The sequence below is a fragment of the Salarias fasciatus genome, chromosome 22 (genome assembly GCF_902148845.1).
Source record: "Salarias fasciatus chromosome 22, fSalaFa1.1, whole genome shotgun sequence".
Classification (NCBI taxonomy): Eukaryota; Metazoa; Chordata; class Actinopteri; order Blenniiformes; family Blenniidae; genus Salarias; species Salarias fasciatus.
In genome coordinates, this window is record NC_043765.1 from 10,738,783 (window position 1) to 10,761,571 (window position 22,789).

Sequence of the window (22,789 nt, forward strand, 5' to 3'; positions counted from 1 at the left end):
GTTATAGTGGAAAAAGATGGCATAGCTGTAAGCTTACATATCACATTAACCCCACTTTTAGTCTAGATAATGATACCTTGCTGCCTATTGACATTATGGTAACATTATCTATTATTTTAGTGGAAGTTAGGCAGATTTTCGTTTTGACCGGGTGCTTTCAGAGTGTGTTACAGAGCTTTAACTGCATTAGAACCCCCCCAACATGCACAAGCAGTCATTTTCGCCTGATTGCTGAACTTCTGAATGTTTTTCACATATTCATCATGACATTTGGACTCCATAGGCATGGGGAAAGAAAGGGAGGGAAAAAAAACGCTTCATGTGCCAGTTTAATGATTTTCATTTAAATATCGGGTAAATCATTATACATATTGTGGTTAACTGTGCAGACTCAAAAAAAAAAAAAAAGAATTTAGTAGTGAAAACTCAATCTACATGTTAATTCCAGTTACTCAGCTGAACATCTTTTTTGATACAGTGTACAATCCAGTTCCATTGTTCTGTTTCCACAGTATCGAGTGGAATCTACTGTGCGTAATGCATCAAGCCAGACAACAAAAATCCTCTCAGAAGGACGGTCCCGAAGGTAACGTGTTCTTGAAAGCGGCGTTTGTGCCCCGTGACATTTAAAAGTTTGCTACGCCCCCCCACCTCTACAGTTTCTGCGACCGCTCTGACAGCAGGGCATTGCTCATTGTTTTTGTGCCTCACACCTCATCTTGGCGAGTGTGAGCCAGACAATAGGAATTTTTTTTTTCAAATAAAAGTGGGGGTCTTTCCCATTTTGCGCGTGAGTCAAGCGATGAGTGTGCCTGCCGAGAAGGAAGGGAAGGCAGGGGCCCACAGAAAGGGTGGTCTTGTGTTAATGCGGGCTCAGAGACAGGAACAGTGTGTGTCGGGACAAGAGCGAGCCGTCTTGTGGAAGCGAGTTCAGTGTAGCGTACAGTACGGCCAGTGTTTAGCCGGGCTCCAGTCTCAGTGAGTTCACTCTATCTGCATAAGAGAGAGACCAGTTTGGATGTTTTGTTCGACTCGTTGCAGTTTTTTTTTTTTTTTTTTTGCTTTTTGCTTTGTCATTTCCTCAACAGCGTTTTGATGTGTGCGTGATCTGTTTAACTTTATCCAAACGGCTTGGCTGACATTTCAGCGGTGGGCTTATCCTACTATGGTCTGTAGCAGAGTTGGCTCGGTGTGTGTGCATGTCTGTCTGCCTATGTGTGTGTGTGGTTGGATTAACCCACTGCTCCAACGGACACATCGTAGAGGAAAAGCCTCCCGACTTTTCACGCCTCTTTTTTGCACCCACACAGCGCGTTTTATCTCCTTTTTGAATGCATGTTTGACGTCTGGCTTGGGTTCAGATCTCATTGTTTGGATTGTGATAACTTGCGGGCGACCACAACTGCAGCCTGGTATTACAGTGTTGCACAGTGCAGCTTAAGTGGACATCTCTGGCATTGCAAAAATGTGAAGTATGTTGGTGTTTGGTTATTCTCCTGCCTCCCTCTCTCCCCATGATTTCCCCCCTTCCTCTCATTCTCTCCCTGTGAAGTTTTTCCCAGGTACATGGATTTGGAGAGAAATCCCTCGAGGTGTTTGTGCCTCTCTCTCTCTCGATTGCTCAGCTCTGCTTTCCCATGCTTCGTTTATGTAATGTTCGCCAGGCCCGTGGCGTTGGCTCCCGTTTAACAGCAAGTTCGCTCTCGTGTCGTTTAGCTCTTGCTCTGTTCATTAATAGAAGCGCCCATAAGCCAAACGTTGTTAGATAATACCTTGCCATACTTTGTACGCTTCTAGGAATCATTGACGTGACGATGGCTTTATCAGGAAGGCTAAATTAGCAAATGCATGTTAAAAAACAGCTTCAACAGGACACCGAGACGTCTACCAAGGAAACTATTCTGTCTTCTTCCTTTCTATTTGTTCAGCAGCTCTTGAGCAAGACGAGCATGCCTTGACACCGGGTCTTGACCCTGACCCTTGAGCTGGACAGCAGCCCCTCTGCTCGTGTACACATCCTGTCTGTCGTACTTATGGCACGTGCAATTCTTTCATTTCAGCAGTGTAGCTCCAGCACTGACAGGGAGTTTATGCATTGCATTTAGTAATGTAGAAATGCTGTAAAGATAAGAGATATTGATTATTCAAATGCACCTGCACTCTGGCCAAAATAGTTCATTTGAATTCAATAAGCTGAATTAGCAGCAAAATGTAGAGGTGTTATTGTCACATTTTTTCATGGCTCTTCTGTTCATCAAAAAAAAGTTGGAAACAATGAAATCAAACACAGCCTTTGACTATAAATGAGTTAGCTCATGGACGGAAGTGCACAACATGTTTTAGTAATTTCATTAGTTTGCATGCAACCTTTGAGATTAAGATTTGCAACTGTACGCAGTCACACTCCTCCAATCACATGAATAAGTTCTGAAACCAGCGAGACGCACACAAGCCAGAACACAGGGAAGAGGTCTCACCAATCATGAGTGTCTCAGCGCCTCTGTACAGGCGTTGAGTTGTCCTCTGAACTTGGAATTCCCAGTTGGTTTCAAAGCAGATGGTTTATAAGAACCGCCCTCAGTGGGTCAAGATTCAGACTTTGCATCGTTTGAAATTTGAACATGGCTATGCACAGTGTCTCATGTTAGTTTATGTGATTTATGAATGTTTAGTGGGATGTTGGATTTGTCCATGACCCATAAAGACACATCTGCATATGATAGAGTGGTCTGTTGTTACAGTGTTCTTGTGAATGAATGGGATGTTTTTATTTATATTCAACACAAAATATTACAGGAACCGATTTTAATGAGGTTATTTTCCAACTTACAGTGTTACAATTTGGAATGCTCCAATTACATCAGTCTGAGTTTGGAGAGAACTGATTTGTAGTGTTATAATCTAAATCTTACACATTTGCAACCATTTCACCACATTTATGCATTGAAAAAATCCTTTAGCATATTTTTTCAATCACTCAGTCTTTGTGTCATCACCCTATGGACAGAGCATATGTTGGCTAAACAAACTGCATTTGTTGAGCCATGCAAGTTATTGATCAGTTTTTTTTCTTTTAAATGCAGGTCAGATGGTCTGATATGTCAATTTTGACATATGAGACTGAGTGGATAAGTGAGGAACTATTCAGCCAGTAATAATGCCTCCTATTCAATGATGCTCTCTGTTTTGCTTTTAGACAAAACACCTTTCAGTCTGATATGCAAATTTAAAAGTCTCTTGTTTCATTCACTGTCATTCACATTTAATACATACACGAGCAGAAGAGCAGGTTCCTGCTACTTCGATTCCAATGTTGCAATTTAAATGAATATGAAGCAGCTATTACAAACGTAATGTTCAAAGTTATGGTCCGGATATGCTTCATTCTTGCCTCGTAAACAAGCCCCGCCCACTCCTCATCCACGTTTGGATTTTGGAGTTGAGCTCAGTCTGGGTCGGAGCCCATAGAAGGGGATTTCACTCGGTCGTGAAACGGCCGAGCCACTCAGCGTTGCCGCTTTTTGTTGTCAAATTTTTTTTGGCGAATTCCGGTGGCTAAACCAGAAGTGGCGCCATCACTGCGTCTAGCGGAGATTACGGACTTTAACTTTAACCGTAGTCTGAAAGCTCCAATAAGTAAAGTTATAATAATAATAATAATAATAATAAACTTTATTTGTATAGCACCTTTCGCAGATAAAATCACAAAGTGCTTCACAGTGCAAAAAACAAAAATAAAAACAATATCAAATAAACGTGATAAGAACAGACAGCCAATCAATCGCATCAGAAACGTCCAGTCAACTAAAAGCCCGATTAAATAAAAGTGTCTTCAGCTGCTTTTTAAAGGAGTCAATGGTATCAGCCACACGGAGGGACAGAGGCAGGGCGTTCCATAGTTTTGGAGCCACGGCCTGAAAGGACACATCTCCTCTAGTTTTAAAACGCGTTTTTGGTACCATGAGGAGGTTCTGGTCTGAGGAGCGGAGCGAGCGGCCAGGTGAGTACGTTTGAAGCAGTTCACAAAGATACTTAGGAGCCTGATCATGCAAGGCTCTGAAAGTCAATACTAGGATTTTAAAATCGATCCGAAATTTAATAGGGAGCCAGTGAAGAGAAGACAGGACTGGCGTAATGTGTGACCATCTGCTGGACCCCGTTAAAAGTCTTGCTGCGGCATTTTGAACCAGCTGAAGACGGTTAAGAACATTTTTGTTAAAACATGAGAAGAGAGAGTTGCAATAATCTAAACGAGAAGAAATAAAAGCATGAATCACCAACTCCAGATCAGTGCCGGATAGAACTGGCTTCAGCTTTGCAATATTTCTCAAATGATAAAAGCAATTTTTGACCAAAAGTCTTGAATGGTTGTCCAGAGACAGGGACTGGTCAAACCAGACACCGAGGTTTCTGATGCTCGACTGGACAGAGGGGCCCAGAGAACCAAGGTGACTCTTAATAAAAGGGATTTTCTGAAAAGAATTACAACAATCAAGCAAGAGCAAGAATCTGCACCTGGTGAGTTTCTTACAGGAAAATACGTTTTCGCATGTCTTTGCGTGTAGAGAAGCTGGAGCTAATGAGCTAATGCTAACCCTTAGAGAAGCGAACGCATTTTGATGACGTATTTGTTTTGAAGCGCTGATTGGCTGAAGTGCGCTGTCAGTCAAATGAGTAACCGACACCCCCTGTAAGAAGTTTCTATGGACTCCTATCCAGACTAAGCCCAAATCCAAATTCAAATGTGGATGAGGAGTGGGCGGGTCTGGTTTACGAGGCTAGCTTCATTCCTTCACGCACGTAAATTGCTGCATTCATTTCTCACATTGTCATGCGTCACTGCACTCATACTCCCATGTGCCCAAAGTTTGTTTTTCCTCATGTCCAGGAGAAGCAACGTTGTAAATTTGCTTGTATGTCTACACACACACACACACACACACACACACACACACACACACACAATCTTTGCTTTGTCTTCTTTGTTTCTTATGCTGGTCTCATATGAACTGCACAACACTGCCCCCACAGGTCATAAGTGGTATTACTGTTTGCTACACATACGTAAGTCTCCTGAAAACGTTCCAAATTACACAAGTAACAAACACAGTAGATGAGCAGAAGGCTCCATCTGTATCAGTCGGCGTATTCAGCGTCAAGCATAGTTGGGATGGGATGGGTTTTGAAGGTAATTAATTGGAAATTAAAAAAAAACTTTGTGTAATGAAAGAAAAGTTCAACCTGTGTCTGTGAACATTTTGTTCTTGATTCAGTGCATTTCAGTTCATGGAAAACTTCAGGGGGAAAATGCATCCTATCTGTCTACTTCTACTGTACTGTATGCAATGCAGCCTAAAATCACAATCCAGCAAAATTCCAGCACATATAATTAGATCACTGACAGTACGGGCCCGTTTAGTAAGTGCAACTCTCAGCTTCTCTCTGCCTCGGTACATGGCTCTGATTTAAACAGGAAGGACTAATACTGAGTCAGAACAGAAGGAGCATGTGTCACTGACTCAGCCAGTGAAGCGTCCAGCCTGTTTACATGTTGACAGCACATGACACCGACCGTATCTTCCCCCTCAGTCACAGCAGCGGCCCTCTCTCAGACACACACAAGCTATAGGCTGGATCAATGCGCTGATTGTTGCATTGGCTGAGAAACCAGTGGGTCTCAGTCATGAGTTACAGGCTGACGAGAAGATGACTCCTGCTTGTGCAGGTCCAGCTCGGAGTCAACATGCTGTGTTAGAGCTCTCGGACAGGATCCAATTCAGGTTTCCTTGCTGTAATATTCACTCTCATGAGTGTGCTTTCTGAGAATTAAGGTCTGTTTTCTGTGACTAAGACAGTGTTGACGATATTCTTTTTTATTTCACTTTAAAAGTGACTGTTGGGGAGCTCTTCATCAGAATAGCAATTGCAAAACCCTTCTATGACATATTAGCTCTCTCGGTTGCTCCTTTTTCCTCTTGATTGTTGCTGGTAACTAGTGCAGCAAATTCCTGGATCCAGCATGATGGTTGCAGACAAGCTGGTATCTGATCAGAGTGGAATGCGTGAAAGGTCATTTGGGACTATGGAGGATCTCACTTTGTCTTATGAGGCACTGTTGTTTCAATGACAGGACTGTGCTGCAGCTTGTTACTTGGAATCATCAGGACTATGAACTCCCCTGGAGGTCCTGGCTCCTCACCATGAGCGAAGTCTTAGTTTTGTTTGTAGTGTAGGTTTTGTAGGTTCACTGCACCATCTGTTTTTCTGATGACAGCACTCGTGTGTTGTTTCCTGCTTTTACTTTTCTGTTTTCTTTAAATTGATTTGATCGTAATGCTGGTCTACTTTGATGAGATGTGTGTAATGGAAAGATGAATGAACAATAATCAACTGCTCCATTTCACAAATCCTCAAAAACTACACCACATCCACCCGTTTAAGCTCTTTGTGGCAGTACATGCTGTTTTGCACTTGTCGACTAACTAAACTAACCAGTTCTTTCCTGATAAGTCGTTTAATTTTGTGCCGTAAACATGTCAAAAATGTCAAGCAGTTTCTTTTTCCCTTGTTGTTAATGGTATTTTGTATTTTTCTGTCTACAGATGGACCCCTCCCTAAAGAGCCAAAAGGAGATGTATCGAGCCAGATAGCAGGTAAAACAAGCTTTTACTCCTACAATAACTTAGTCACAAGATTGCCATAACATTGTCTCCCATACACTGTATGACTTTGATTGTTCGTCTGTGCATTTCCTTATGTCACATGTATGTTCTTAACATTTAACCCCTGTCTGTTACTCCGAACTCACACCATGTGGTCCTATTTAACACATGTGCCACTGCCGTTCTTAACAGCAGTATTTCAGATTTCAAGCATCTGAGAAGTCGAGTAGTTGTTGACTTGTGTGTTTGGTCACTTCCTCCTTGATTTATAAGATTATTTTCCTTTGACTCCTGCCTGGTTGCCTGTTGGTACGACACAGTGTCATCTGCGTAGTGTAGCGCCCATAAACTAGCTGTGTATTGTCCGGAGAGGAAATAGTAGGGTGTGACCGCAGCCTTTTAGCTCAGCCGTTTTTTAATTTGCCTGGATCACATAGTTGCAGACCTCCACACTTTTGTTGGACTGTGAGATTTTGGATCCCACAAGGAGAATAAAACAAGAACTCTCACACACGATTAATATTTCAGTGTGCCAGGTGACAGTGACAGGTCATTGTCACACACCTCCCTCATTCTTTTTTTGCCTCCAGCCCTCCATCTCCCCACTCTCTCTGTCTCCCACCACCACATCCTGTGTTCCCCAGAATGTGATTGGCTGCAGCCAACCGTCTCCGTAGCGACAGCAGGCTCTTCATGACTAGTTGAGATGGACGCATACGCCGTCTCCTTTATTATGATTGATTTGCTCAATTTTCCATCTCATCCTTCAACATTTTTTCCCCCTCTCTATCAGTTACCCTTTTATGCTTCCTTTTCAATTTGCTTAGAAAGTCGAACAAGATAAGAGTAGTCATATTGGTTACTTCTTTCATATCAATGTCATCTGCCTCTGATTTTACACTTTAATTAGACAGATAACTAGTGAGATGTTAAAGATGCTCTACCATGTTTAAATGAGCCGTCGGTATGTCAAAACAAATTGGTTGCACTCTGACGATGAACTTCAGCTGGAGATTATCAGCAGTAGCACCACTGAAAAGCCAAAAAAAGCTCAAACCCCAGATTCAAAAGAGGACAGTGAGTTGGCAGGTTGCTCCTCCGCCCCAGGGCTTTGACAGAAGCAGCTTCAGTGCCCGTGGAAAAAACGGATATGAAAACAGCACAAACGCAATTACATCTACACAATACTCCGCATTACTCTTTCAGGGAAATGCTTCTCTTAAGCTTCCTCTGCTCACCAGTTATGACCTCCTGGTCTGGAGGCAAGTGGCGGTGGAGTGGGATTAGGTCCATCCATCTGCTCGCCTCCTCAGCCACTGGTCTGAATGGGTTGCTGGACAGTGGGTCGAGAACATCGAGTGGGGAGAGGGGTTACATAATAACCTTAATGCCTTCGGCCCCAGACAGATGTGCTCTGCGAGGAGGGAGTGTCCCAAGCTGGTGCGGATCCATTACTGTCTCACTTTCAATCTCCCCCCAGACTCCATCCCCCACACCCCACGCTGTGCCTGTCTGTCTGGAAACCCAAATAGTTTATCTGCTAATGTATTGTTCAGATGATTTGGGTGTAATCTTCACTGAGCTGCAGCATTGTGCAGGGTGGAGTTTTCTCCTGTAGAGGGCGTATGCGATTAGATTGGAATAGCTGGAGAAGAGACGTGGTTGCAGCAGGCAGAGCTGCAAGTGGCTGACTCTGAAATGTAGCTGAAATGATGGCTGCGCTGTTTAACAAATCATACTGTCTGCTACACTCGGTTGCAGAAGTACAAATGTAAAATTTGGGTTTTTCTTCCGCCCATCGCTCTGGCTCTTTACGGATGAAACCCGCTGTTGCAGATAATGCTTCTCCTCTCTTTCGTCACGCCTTGTCAGAATAGGATCAGGTGGCATTAAAAGACCCGGACGAATGAACTCTTGGCACCAATAACAGGCCGTCTTTTCTTTCTCCTCTCTCTCGCTCTTTCTCTCTTTCTTTTCTTCCTGCCTCCTCCTCCTCCTCCCCTGCTGTGTTTGGGTCGCTGGGGTAACCCTGGCCTGTTTCTCGCTCGGTTGGTCTACCCTGCTATTAGAGGTCTGGACGGATGGAGAGAACAGAACGAGACGGAGGCAAGGGAAAGAAGGCTCTCTCCCTTTCCCCCCTCTCCCTTTCTCACTCTGTCTCCTGAGCCAAAACTCAGATTTTAGGGACAAAAAGGGGGAAACTGGAGCAGGACTCTGAGTCTGAGTGGACTGGAAAGGAGCACACATACTGAGCTGCTCATGCTGTCTTCTCTGTGTTTCTGAATAATGATACCCTGTTTCCATCGACAGCTCCTCATTTTCAATGCAGCCTGGGAGAGCAGCCACACAAATATCTCTTGTTGAAAATCATGTATTTTAAGCTACAGTATGTCCTCCCCCTCTTGGAATAAACCAAATAAGTTGCTTGAGAAATAGTTTCAAGAGTGTTGAATGTTGTAAAGAAAATTATTGAACACCTTCAGACGTTTCTGAAAAATAGCTTTGAAGATGTGATAGTAGTAAATGGGCCATTCGTAGTGTTTCCAATACAGTTTTTTCATTTCTGTCCAAAAAAACGATTAAAAAGCAGCAAAAAATCTGGTTAATTAAAGCTCAATCACAAGACGAAACGATAACTTGTCATTACTTGGCCTTTGTTGTGAACTGGTCATGCACTTGTTTGTGTGTGTTACAGTGTTACAGTCATTGCCAGCTGTACGGACAGTGGGCTTATTGTTACTGCGGCACAGCTGTGTCGGATCACAGCAGCCAATCGAACGAGCTCCTCTCGGCTCTTTGTCATTCAGGAAAGCATCGTGTGCAGCAGCCAATCAGAGCTTCTGTGAGCTGGACAAGAGAGTCGGAGAAACAGCTGCATGTAAGAAGAGCCACGGCCATAATAGTTGAGAATTTTGAAGATGGCACTGCTAAATGTGGTTGAAGCATCATTCATCTCTCCGTCTGTCCATCCCTCCTTCATTCCATCATCTTAAACTGCTGTGTCTAACTCCAGTTCACAGTTACTTTGAGCTTACCTCAGCTGATAGTGTTTGGATCGTGGCACGACGATGAAGTACCTAGAAAGAAAAATGTGTTTGCCTTGTGAGAACATGCAAACTCTTCACAGGCATTAATCAAAGAAGCAAAGACAGTGATGGCTAGGATTGGACACTGAATCAGTATGGAGTGTGAACTTAGGTAGCCGTGGTTTTCAGTCCGCTCAAATCTCCCAACATCTTCGCACCGGCTGATCTCACCTGTTTGTTCTTTTTTTTTTCCGAGTGGAGGCGTCCCTGATCTGACGCCATCAGACTCTTTTGAAAATTGTGTTGCACAGGTGTGCAGGCTGTCTTGACAACTTATTGCTTCAGCAAAGATCTCAGGAAAAACAACCCATAGCCTCTGTTTTTGGCAGCTGTGCAGTTTCAGTTTCAACTCAACAAGAGTTCACACCTGTGCTGATATATTTACAATTGCTGGTTGTCGGGCTGATTTGAAGTCTAAAAACTGTTGCCTTACTGTTGATTTAGGGGTAGCCGGGGCTTACCAGTTTATGGTGTATGTAAGTTGCATCTAGTCCGAAAAAATCTAATTTTCGACCACACAACAGGGTTTGTCATGTTGAGTTGTCTTTGCAGAAAAGGAAGTCCCTTTTGTCAATTTAAAATGCCATAATGGATTTAATTGCATTTGGCAGTTTTCCACATTGAAACAACATTCATGAATGAAAAACCAAGTATGCTGTCCAGCCCAATATCTGTTTTTCCTGAGTGAACTTTACAGTGTGATGGTCAAGGGTCCGTGTCATGGCCGCCCTATTCCTGTCCACACCCTGTCTAAAGGAATTCTGGCCATTCCCACACATCCCTCAGCAAGGAATGTCTGGCACGCCGCGAATGTGGGAAGTCCACAGCTATGCGGGGACGCACACACACGTGTGCAGGGTTTTGGTTTCTCTTGACCCGTAACAGCCGGCGAAGGAGAACGGGACGCGGTGGCTCAGCTGCTGGGGAGCCATTATGGGATTCAGCTCGCGTGTAATCACTTTTTGCTATCAAATGAAGAAGATGCTTGACTGTTGGCAACTTTTCCCTCCCTTCCCTCAGCTGACTGTGCCACCCGTCCCATCTGTCTGTGGCCAGACAGCTGTTGCACCCCCCCACCACCAACCAACACAGAAAAACACACTCCCTTCCAACCCTCCCTGAGGTATTTGTCACAATCGCTGTGGGGCAGCCTTGCAGCAGTGTTGTTGAGTAAACTACTTTGTTGTATCAGTGAGCATAATGCCCACTTGACCTCCGAGAGGCCCCCTGCAGCTATTCTGAAGTCTCTGAGGTGTATGTAAAGAGTTGACACATCCTGACACACATGCATACACACACGTTAGCGACCCAGTAACCGCCGCGACCTGGTATGATGCACTGCAGTGGCGTCTTGGCGTCGAGCTTCAACAAAGGATGTTTGACATTTCTGGCATCACGCTATCACCCCCTGCCCCATTTAACTGGTGGGTGCAGCCGCTCCAGCGATGACTGTGCTTCACCAGCTTCACACAATCAACTGAGAGATGGTGGGAGTCATCATACTGGTGTTTTGTGTTTGTCTTCAAGCTTGCGGGGGAATTTAATCTATCTAGGCTGTTGGGATTAAGTGGATTTAGCTTTCTTCGTATTCTTGAATTGGAACGCCATCATCAAGGTAATAACTTTTTCAGCTACGTCTGTGGATTTGAAACACAGCAAAAGAAAATTAGTAATTTATATTATAATTATGAAGGAAAATAATAATGTATTGACATATATTTAATATTACTACAACATTCTTCTTGATCAGTTGATGTTTTCATACCATTACATTCCTACAATTTTATTTTCTTGCGTAATGTATTGCTGTATGTCCTTAAAGCCTTTGTTGAGAACACACTTTGTTGTATAACTTCATGCATTTCCAGACTCAATACATGCTGACGGACATCTACTACTACATGCAGGCACTCTGTTAGGAATAATGGTTAATATTGATTAAGTTCTCAGTAGAGAGTCGTGTGTACATTATAGATCTCCAGAGCTTCTCCTGCACTGTAAGGGTTTTCCTCCTCTTTCTCACTCAGGTCTTCCTTCCTCATCCCTAAGCAGCTTCTCGGGTTCATAAATGCAGTGCAGGCATATTATAATTGGTGCCCCTCCTACACATTGAGGATTACCTCCAGGAACCTGCCTTTCCCAAAGACAGGCAGATTACCAGCTCACCAAATGCCACTTGAGGTGCACGCTGACACCATGAGCGCACGGAGTCTGCCAGCCACCGGTCAAAACGGCCCACACTAACTGCTCGGTTTCTGCTTGGAAATGTGTGCTCCGGCTTTTCCATACGGATGCATAGACGCCGCCGAAACGGGCGGTTTTTTGGTCGTCTGCAGGATTGGAATATCTCCCCTCAGGAATCTCGGGATTAGCCTCAGCCGCAGTGTTCGTGCCCACAGTGGACCGGGATCCCTTCGGCGCGCCGGCCGCATCAGTCTATCATTAGCCGACGGTAGCAGCCGTCTGCATTTCTCCCGTCAGTGAGCAGAGCCAAATCCGCAGCGGCTCACGGATTCTCTCCACAATTAATGGACGAGTTATTAAGCATGGCTTGCTGGGCGAGCAGTCACAAGTGGCAGTTTGCCCAAACTGGCTCCGCCCTCATCCAGCTGACAGGTACAGTGGTGGGCGGGCGAGTGGGAGGCAATGAAAGATGCACTGTAAGGCCGTCGCTCCCTTCCTTGTCTCCTACTGATACTCTTTATCTCAAGACACCCAGATGGAAATGGATTTTTAACTTTTGTGTGGATTGTACTTGAACTACATTTTGAAAAAATACACTATCAAAAGAAAAAAAAAAGAATGAGGGATTATTTGGCAGTGACCGATGACAAGATATATCATTCCCTCGTGTCTCGGTGTCCACTTCTGCCTCCTCCTCGAGCTTCCCTTCCCTCAGTTTTGTTTCCTTTCCTTCCCTCCCCTCGCTTTGCGCCGTTTTTCTCGATTCCCTCATCACTTTCTCACACTCTGTGTTTTTTCTGGCTGGTCATGACATAATGATTACTTGCTGGCTCTTAAATTTTCCAAGTTTTTCTTTTTCTTTCTTCTCTTGCTCTCTCTTTTTTTAAACTCATGGTTTTACCCAGAAATCCTACTTTTTTAAGCCTATGAGCTTCTGTGTGAGTGTGTGTATGCGTGTATGAATTTGACCCGGACACTCTATATTTAGCCGCCGTGCCACTTTCTCCAGTCCCAGAGCACTGCGGAGTACTGGAAAGTGATGGGTCTGCCTTGAAACTTACCTTTAGTATTTAGTAGGAGAAGAAAATCTGCTCTCAACCACTTATAGTGAAGGTCGTTACCTTAGATGTATCCATTAGCAGGAACTGAGGTAATGTAAAGGAACGCCTGCATCAACATTCAATCATACAGACCGAAATAATGAATATATGGCTGTAACTGAACTGGAGTGGCTCGAGCAATCCAAAGTACACTTTTACACGATCCGTCAACTTATATGCACCCTTGAGCTTCATAAAACGTGCTCCAGAGATGATGGAAGTCATTACCTTAAGTGGACTCAGCAGAAACGTTGGTATTTAATCTTGGTGCACATTGGAAAAATTAATTGATGTATGAATATTTGTGTGAAAATATGAATCCTGAGCTATGGAGAGCTGCACATGCACGTCTGTAGGATGCAAGATTAAGAAATGCCATCATTGCAGGACGAGTCTTAAGATGTTTGACACAGTTTTACACGAAGATGAAAGAGAATTTCATGTGAAAATAACTGTTTTGACAGTTGTTTGGCATAGAAGAAGAGATAAATGAATAATTAGCTTCTGAACAAGAAAAAAAATGTCTGTATTTTCCAGTTGAACGGGTCTTCAATGGGAAAAGTGTTCAATAACCTTGAATAATTATAGCTTTGTCCAGGGTCAGCCTCATTGTCTCCTCAGACAAAAAAAAAAAAAAAACGTTCAGATGTAATTTGATGAGTCACACTAGCATTACAAAGAAAAACCTGAGTGATTCCAGGTCTAACAGATGTCTCATCCTCTGCAGATTCTGATTTTGGAGCTAATTTGATTATCATGCAGTCGGTGACTTGGAGCTTTTTAGGTAATGGAAGTAAACATAACTCTGTCTCTGTTTGTGTAAACATGAACGCTCATGTTTAAGTAATCAGCCTCTGGAAGAAGGACGGCGTTCAGATGGGAGGACTCGGGCGGTGGAAAGTGGTGCGCGTTAACAGACGATGTGTGTCTGGGCAGATCTGAATCCAGCGGCCGTTACTTTTCACTGTACAGTAGCGAATTCACACAGCGACAAAGCTCCCACTGTAAACCCCCCCCCCCCAACTCACAAACACGCAGCGGTTTTCTGCCTGTCATCTCGTCAACATTAGCTTTTTCATTGACCTTTGATTATCCTTCTGCTCAGCGGCAGTCGGCCAATCAGGCGGCAAGTTAGCGGACGACATCAAAGATTGTCCTCTCCTTCAGAAGATGAGTCGCTCCACAGCGACGGCATGCGGACCGGTTTGCGCTCATATGCTGCCGTTCACCTCGATGTACACACATCATTAGCTTCGCACGGCAGAGATATCGCTGCTGTAAATAACTGGCAGCGATCCAGCTCATACCGGAGTTAACGCGCGAGGTGGTGTTTAGGTAGCAGCGCGCATAAATGTACATTTCACAGCTTGTAAAATGCAGCCGGTGAACTCAATGCAGTGTGTGTCACTGGAGTCTACACTGATTAAAGCCAGGTAGTCAGAGTGTGTGGTACTCAATATAGTACAAAGTTCATTATGTGTCTGAAAAGATGGACTGAACTGCGATGAATTGTGTTCGTGCTCTGCAATTTTCAAAGTGACAGAGAAAAGACACTGTAATGAGGAAGACGAAATCTCAAAACTCACAGACGCTAACATAATTTACTCGAATATATTGCAATTCATGCCCTGACCACGATATTCAGCATGATTGCATCATTGAGCTGGATAGACACTGCAGGCATAAATATAAATGACTGGTGGTTACTAAACCAGCTCTTGTCTAATAGAGTTTGAGAGTTCTTTAAAATTGAAATCTCTTTGGTTGCTCGTACAAAAGGAGCGAAGGCACAGCGCCGCTTGCTCAATGCGGCCGCAGCTGCTCTCTCCCGATTGAAAACAAAATGAAAAGGGAAGCTGGCGCTCGGAGAACCACACTATTTAGACATGGCTTTTAATTTAAGCAACACTGCAGGCAAACAGGAGCTGAAGAAACATCTTTAAACAGAGGATTGTTAATTGCCTATTCTCGACGGTTCAGTTGCAAATAAGAGAGGGATGTGCACTCATTACTGAAGCACATTATTATGATACAAGGCCGCCAGGCGAATTCACAAACTTGCCTGAAGAAGTGATGCAAACTTGTGCAAAAAGCGAGATGGAAATTACAGTTTCACATTTCACTGTCAAATATTTTTGCAAGAAAACAATAGTTCAGGAAACAGTCATTAGTTGCATCCCGGTTTGACTGCAGAAGGTGAGATCAGCCCCAGACGGAGGCCAAGCGAGGGCTTCGCATCCACAGCAGCCACCTCTGTGCACCATGTGAAGAACTACAAACTCACTCGCAACAGGAGCGCAGTGGGAAATGTAGTTGATCATGCTAATTTGTGTGCTTTTTTTGTGTGTGTGTGCGGCACCCTGAGGGAGGGCTGGAGACAAATGAGGGGAGGGAAGAGGAGCGTTAAAAATAGAGACTAGTCCTGATTCTCATCCATCTCCTCTGGTGGAGGAGAAGAATTAGCATCTCATTAGCATACAGCGGTGAATACGACAACACGCTGAGAGCAGAGACTGGAATGCAGCTCGGTGCCCCTGAGCTCCATGTGTTTGTGCGCATCTAATAACAATAGTAAAAGGACGACAGGGAGGTTCTTCCTTCCTTTTTTACAGTACCTATTATGTCACACATGGAAACAAATTGTAAGACTGTACAGTCAGAACACTGCAGGGCTCTTGGAGTAATTCTCAGCAGTGTCTGTGACGTGTTGTGAAAGATTGTATTGAAACTCGTGGAGCAGACGCGGCACAGCGCTATTTATCAGACATTTATGGGGAGGATGAAGAGACGGAGGAAGCTAATCGGACGCAGGATGTCAGAGCGAGAGACAAAGAGGCACATGGGTAACATAACGTGTCTGGGTCATCAGTCACACATGCCAGACCTCTGCGGTGTCTGAAGGACAAAGCCTGGACCCATTCTGTCCCCCTATGTGTGTGTGTGTGTGTGTGATTCCAAATCTATTTTTCAGTATCTTTGTGAGGTTTTAAACCTGGGAGCTGATGTTGATGTTGATGTTGTTAGATGGCACCTAATGTCAGCTTATATCTTATATTTAATCAGTTTAGGGAGTTGTGTGTGAGCGGTTTGAACATCTCCTGACATCTACTCGTTCTCTTCTGGCATAACATTAGCAACACGATCACACCCATGAGATCCACCTTGACATTTAGAGGGGGACATTTTTGTAGTTCACCTAATTGCGTTGGGATTTCTTCCTGTTATGTCTCATCATTCACTCCAGTCAAAGCACTATTTAAATTGGCCTGTTGAGTAGTGCTAAAGAGTGTTTCTTCATCGGAAAGTGTATTAGATAGCCAGTGGTGATAAAAATGAATATTGGCTTTCATAAGGGCGACTGAAGGTCCAGCCACTATTGCGTGATTCACCAGTGAATACGATCAAGCACCGCATATTTATAGGAAAATGTCACAGTTCAGTAGTGGAAGGTAAGGCAAACAGAGTGGAAGTGGGTAAAGTAACTATATTTGTATTCACATTAGGCAGCTGACAGCTAGCTGGCCTTCACCAGTAATGCCATTTAGAAAAGTACTGCGAGCGCCGTTTTTCACGGAAAGTGGAGACAAGTTTAGTTCGCTGAGACATCAGCAGTATCGCCATCGCTGATGGGCAAAGTCCACCATTTTTTTAATGAAGCACATGCGAGGTCATAACTCTTAACTCGCAGCATGAGTTGGTTAATGTTGGCGTACGTCTGTTGTTTGGTTCACAAGTTCACTTTGGTGTCCGTGGTTCCCAGGAGATCAATCCAAATGATTGTGGTCATTCTCTCCAAACACCATTTGATTGCTATGGATTTTGAGTGCATTTATCAATATTTTTCTTTTGCTGTCAAAGTTGCTAACCACTGCATCATGTTGATATAGCTTTCTATTGAGATGTCCTGTGATGAAACTGTGGAGTTTTTTTTTGGCGTATCAGAGATGAAGACTAGTGTGTTTCACTAAACTGACAGGAGGTCACAACTTATGAGTATGAGCAGAAACACAGGGAGTGCATTTTACTAATAAGAGCTGACGTGGCTCTTGGTTTTTAATGTTTCTTATACAGTTTTCTCCTCATGAGCTATTCTCCATTCCTCTCCTTGAACTCTTTCCTGTGCCCGGGTTTGATCTATTTTGCCATCGCTGTTTATGGCTCTCTGTCTCTTTCCTCAGTGTCAGTGTTTAAGTGTGAATCACACTTCTGGAGCTCAATCCGAGGAGTTTTAAAGCAGCTGATCTCCAGATTACTGAACTAATCTGCTGCTCTGCCCTAAATATTCAGCTTTCAAGGAAAAAAAAAAATCCTTGGTTTGTTGTTGTGCAATCAGACAGTGACGAAAGGATTGAACGTTTGAGAAAATCTCGGAATTAAATCTCATTGTCTCTTCTTTTTTTGTGTGTGTGCAGGTTTCAGGAGAAATGAGGAGATGAGAGCGATGGAGGTGCTTCCAATCCTCAAAGAGAAAGTTGCCTTTCTGTCAGGTAAGATTATGATTGTGTGGTTTTAGAAACCATCTAACCTCGTCCCTCCGGTCAGGGTGAATACAGCCGAGGAACCAGGAAGTGCAGAGTCCTGAGGTTCAAGTTTTCTCTGTCCATCTCTCTCTCTCTCACACACACACAGACACAGTGTGGATGTAATAACAAGCCGCTGGGGTCAGACTGAGGCCCAGACACTTAACCCCTGACCCCTCTTCAATCACACACGCATACACACACACACACACACACACACACCCTGTCAGGACCGTGCAGCAGAGCACTCCGGCTGCCCGGGCTTTTGCCTCCACCCCCTGCGAGTGAAGCTCAGCCATGTCTGACAAGCTCTCACACATACACACACACACACACACGTACACCCAAGTCCTGCCAGAGAAAACTCACAGGAGGCTGAATCGGAGACACGGACTGCCAAGAACATCCAGCTGGATTATTTGTACAACACACAAAAACATTATTCATCCAGCGTATGAGGAGGAGCCTGTACATCGTGTGTATCTATATGTGCTTGAGAAACATCCACCAACAGATCCGAATAACAATATATGTTAATGAGTGTGTGTGGGGAGTCTCCTCCGCGGTCCCCTCGTGTCTGCGGCGAAGGTCACAGGTAGAATCACAACAATGAGGGCGGTGACTCAGACGGACGCACAGAAAATTCAAAAAGCGGGAGAGACGGGGGCCAGCGTTGCCATGGAGATGACTTACTGTCAGGCTCACGCATCCCATGGCAGTAGCCGGCGGAGTAATTGGCTTTGAAATGATGGAGGGGAGGGACAGGCGAGGCAGGGGAGGAGCCGCCGCTGAAAAATAGGGTAAATGAGCTAAGCCTATTATCCCAAATCTTTTCCCCCTTCTTTAAAAAAAAAAAAAAAGGAATCAGCATGTTCCCGTGCTCTTATGTTGCCACGTGAGCGTTTGATTCCTCTCCTCCGAGCAGCCGGGTCGAGCCTGGAGGCGCGCAGCAACCCGGCTGAACTCACTAATTTGTGGGCTGAGCACAGTCGGTCTGTGTTTACGAGTTCCCACGTGAGCGAAGCAGCGGCGGAGCAAAATATTATTCTAGTACCTGATATTCAGGATCGAGCCTCACGACCGTGCTCTGTAAATGATACCCAGCTGCCAATTAAAAAGAGGAGCTGATATTCCAAGCGCTGCTGGAAGGCTGAAGACGGCAGCAGCACCGTCAAAACAGTGTCGTATGGAAATTCTTGATCATGGCTGAGTCCTCACATTCATATCGAAAGGAATTCAAGTTTTTGTGAATATTTCTGATCCCTAAAAGATGGATCACTCCAGCTATGGGGGATTGTTTTCTCTAATCAAAAGCGTCATTCAGCCCTTTTCAGTATGCAGAGTTTTAAGTTGTCTGTCCGTCCCTCCATCCGTCCATATCGTTGGACGTTTCAGACGTTCCCAGAACTTTATAGAAGAAGGTGTTTTCCACACTTGACGGGTCATGAGTTCATCACAGGGAAAACACCGAGAGACACACACCCACGTGCAATTTGGATTCACCAATTAGTCTTAGAAACAGGTTTTTGATCTTCCAGAGTGCTGACCGCCTTAGCCCAGATCTAAAGTGTCTCACATGCTGCTTCATCGACAGCAGTAGAAACGCTGCGATAATCGCTGCATTTCATGTTTCCACTCCGTGCTTCTCCCCGACTTATGGAGGTGCCACTGATATGTATATATATATATATGACTTTAGTCTTCTTCCTATTAAATGTACTGTCTTCCTCTTGTGGGAATTCTTACATTTCTGATAAAATATCTGTAATCACTGTCACAGGGACTTTTATTTCAAAGCCTTTATGATTGTTGGGGGCTACATGGACCAGACTTGTGTTGTGTATGGTTTGATAATGGAGCATGTTATTGCCACATAATTCTGTATTGTTTCCTGTTAAACATTCCATCCATGTTTTCTTGCTCTACTCAATAATGCTGGAAAAAAAAAAAATCAATCACTGAATTTAAGCTGATTTCTTCCAGTGTCTTTTATTACAGATGTAATATTCCATGCTTTCCCGTGTTTGTGTTGCATCATTAGCAAATGTAAAGTAGTTTTAGGACAAAATAGTAGTTATGGTGTATTTCATTCTGAAATATGTTTTCATGTTTTCCCGAGAAGAATTTGCTGAGCTCAACATTTCATAGTTCTCCAGCTTAGACCTTATTTATGAGATTATCTAACATACACAGCCTGCTATACTTCAGGCAGAAAACACATAAACTTCTCATGATTTGAGATATAAAAGTCATTGCATGTAAACGTTGTGTCGATCTGTGTCATTTCTATGTGCATTACATTATAATATGTATATTTTACCCACATGCATGATTAAAAAAAGGCGTTAATCTGTTCTCTCAGGTGGCAGAGACAGACGTGGAGGTCCAGTTTTAACGTTTCCATCACGAAGCAACCACGACAGAATACGAACCGACGACCTGAGGAGGCTGATCGCGTACCTCGCCGGCATCCCCAGGTACGCACATCCATCACCTTTTGCGCCTGTGCCGTCTGGCGTTGAAGAGGGGAAGCCCCTCTCAACGCACAACCCAGAGCGAGCGCACGGAGCCCCGCGAGCGAGCACGTGAGGCGGCCGGCACGCGCATGTGAGGAGGAGAGATGGGGAAACGGCGAGTGTGATAGCTGAAGAGCGAGCTGCAGGGACCCAGCGAGAGGACTGAGCCGAGAGGAGGCTCCAGAGCAGCAGGAGAGGGAGGGAGGAGCAGAGGAGGGATTAAAGCTGACAGGCAGCGGAGAGCGCATGTGCGAGGAGGTGTGTGTGTATGTGTGCGTGCGCGCGAGTGAGAGAGCGAGCGAGCAAGTGTGTGTGAAAGCAAAACAAAGTGTCGCAGTAGCCGAAGCGGTGCAGCAGCAGCAGCAGCAGCAGCAGCTCCTCACCTCCCAGGTAAAGCCTCTCTCTGTCAGCTCATCATTCCCACTCTGCCCGCCAACCCTCTCCATCTGCTCCGCGTCCTCACATCGTGTGTGTTTGTGTGTGTGTGTGTGTGTGTGCACATGGATCCCAAATGTTCTTGTTCTGCTGTCATCCGGGTGATGGCCGCCACACTGTCACCATGTCATGTCATGTGTTGCACATGTTGGGATGTTTCGTCTATTTTGGGAACATCTGCACACCGCTGCTGCAGAAAAAAAAAGACGATGTGGTGGAGATTTTACAAGATGTACCAATTGTGAAGGCAGCCGAAGCGGCGTGACGAATGGCGTTTTGGAGAATCGTTTACATTTAAAGGAGGAAAAGGAGTGAATTGAACTCCGAATGAAATAAGTTGATTTGTTTGAAGAAAATATATGCTGAGGACTGGGAGATTCTTCCTCAAGCAGCCACAGTTTGCGCCTGAAATCCCGAGGACAGATGGTTTGTCTTTGACAACTGCAGCAGATTCTGCTCTCCGGACTGTACATGTAGTTCTTGTCAGACGATGATAATAATGTCAGCGGGAGCGCAGCACTCAGGGGAAAACGGCTGCTCCTGCACAAATATGCTGATTTGTATTTTTTTTTATATTTATGCACATGTTCGTGACTCACTCCCTCGCAGGTGTTTTTCGTGTGGGTGTGGATGTAAGTGTGTGTGTGTTGGGAGTGTGTGGGTGGGTGTGTTGGGTGAGTGGTTACTGCGTAGGCTGCTCACAGTATAGAAAATGCGTCATCTCACTGTTTGTTTTGATTCTCCTTTTTTTTTCCCTCCCCTCTCTCTCTCTCCCCTTTTTCATCTTCTCTTCTGTCTGTCCTCTCCATCATCCCTCACTCATCCTTTCCCACGCCTGTCATCTGTCTCTCTCTGGATTATACTCTCTCCAATCGCTCTTGGATCCACCCCCCTCCCCCCCCACCTCCAATCTTCTCTCTTAATTCCTCCCACTCTCGCCGACCGCCATCATCATCATCATCATCATCATCATCCTCCCCCCGTCCGTCCCCAGCGAGGAGGTGTGTAAACATGGCTTCACGGTCATCGTTGATATGCGCGGCTCCAAGTGGGACAGCATCAAGCCTCTGCTGAAGATCCTGCAGGAGTCCTTCCCTTCCTGCATCCACGTCGCCCTCATCATCAAACCAGACAACTTCTGGCAGAAGCAGAGGACCAACTTCGGCAGCTCCAAGTTCGAATTCGAGGTAGGATCTTGCTGCGAGCTTTCTCCATTGGGTGTTTTGCACATATAGACGAGGAAAGAAATCAGGATTTGCATGTAAAGGCTGGTTAGTGAAAGACCCAGCTGGCTTCTGGATGTGGTAAAAAGAAAAAAGTCCACCATTTTCTCCTAATATGCTGTCAGCTGAGCTGTGACAACAGCCCACACCCCCCCACCTCCCCACCCCGCAGCCTCAACTCTCCCTCCACTTACCCGAGCTGCTCATTGTCAGCACATTTCATCATTTCTCTCTCTCTCTCTCTCTCTCCGGGCGGCGTACATCACCAGCCAGCTGTCTCTATCATTTCATCACATTCAAGCCCAAAACTGGCAAATAGCAGATCACGAGCATTGTGATGCTGTCAGTATCCTTTTTTTTTTTTTAAATCTGCACAGCTAATTAGTTGCATATATTCAGAGCAGGTGTGTTTTCCTCCTGTTTATACTCAGAATGTGCAGCAGTGTGCTTTCTCCGCTCCTGATTCATAGCCTGCTAACTGAATGCTCTCCGATGCAGGCCTGATGAGGAGCCCTCACCCTCGGTCCCTCTTAATATGATAACGATCAACATTATCTCCTTCCTATGTAAACTCCACTGCTGTAACATGGGAACAGTTGTGGATAATGTAGCACATGCTCTGACCCCCGGAAAGCAGCCTGGCGGTGCGGGTGAATGCAGCCGTGTGGAAATGGCTCCGATTGTTCCCTCGTTTTTGCACACAGGTCCGCTGTGGTCTAACGATAAGCTATCGATCCTTTGATAGGAAGAGTAGCCACAGGGCAGGCTTCAATTATTCCCCAGCCGCCCTGCCGTGTCACATGGGGCATTGATTGGCCACGTTGCATGTGTAATCGTATGTGCACATGTTGTCATGTAACCCAGCCTGGATATCCCCCCCCATCTTTTCATCTTACATTGAATTTGCATGTAGATTTCTTGTTTCTAAAACTGCAGCCCAGTGAAGTGAGCTGTATGAGGGCTTTCCTTTCTTCAGATGACTGTGTTTGATTGTTGATAAATCGTGTAATTCAGTGGGGGGAGAACGTGCTCCGCCTGGCACACGCTCAAGCCATCCATACAA

General features: G+C 44.9%; 1 protein-coding gene across 5 annotated transcripts in view; it reads left to right on the forward strand.

Moving 5' to 3' along the window:
* LOC115409440 (triple functional domain protein) overlaps window positions 1–22,789 on the forward strand; it is a 66,272-nt gene that overhangs the window by 14,822 nt on the left and 28,661 nt on the right. For all 5 annotated transcript variants that reach the window (XM_030120633.1, XM_030120629.1, XM_030120630.1 and 2 more), the window contains exons 2-5: window positions 6,603–6,653; window positions 17,445–17,519; window positions 19,915–20,029; window positions 21,498–21,690. In XM_030120633.1, coding sequence (XP_029976493.1) covers window positions 6,603–6,653; window positions 17,445–17,519; window positions 19,915–20,029; window positions 21,498–21,690 — 434 coding nt within the window. The remainder of the gene's footprint in view (window positions 1–6,602; window positions 6,654–17,444; window positions 17,520–19,914; window positions 20,030–21,497; window positions 21,691–22,789) is intronic.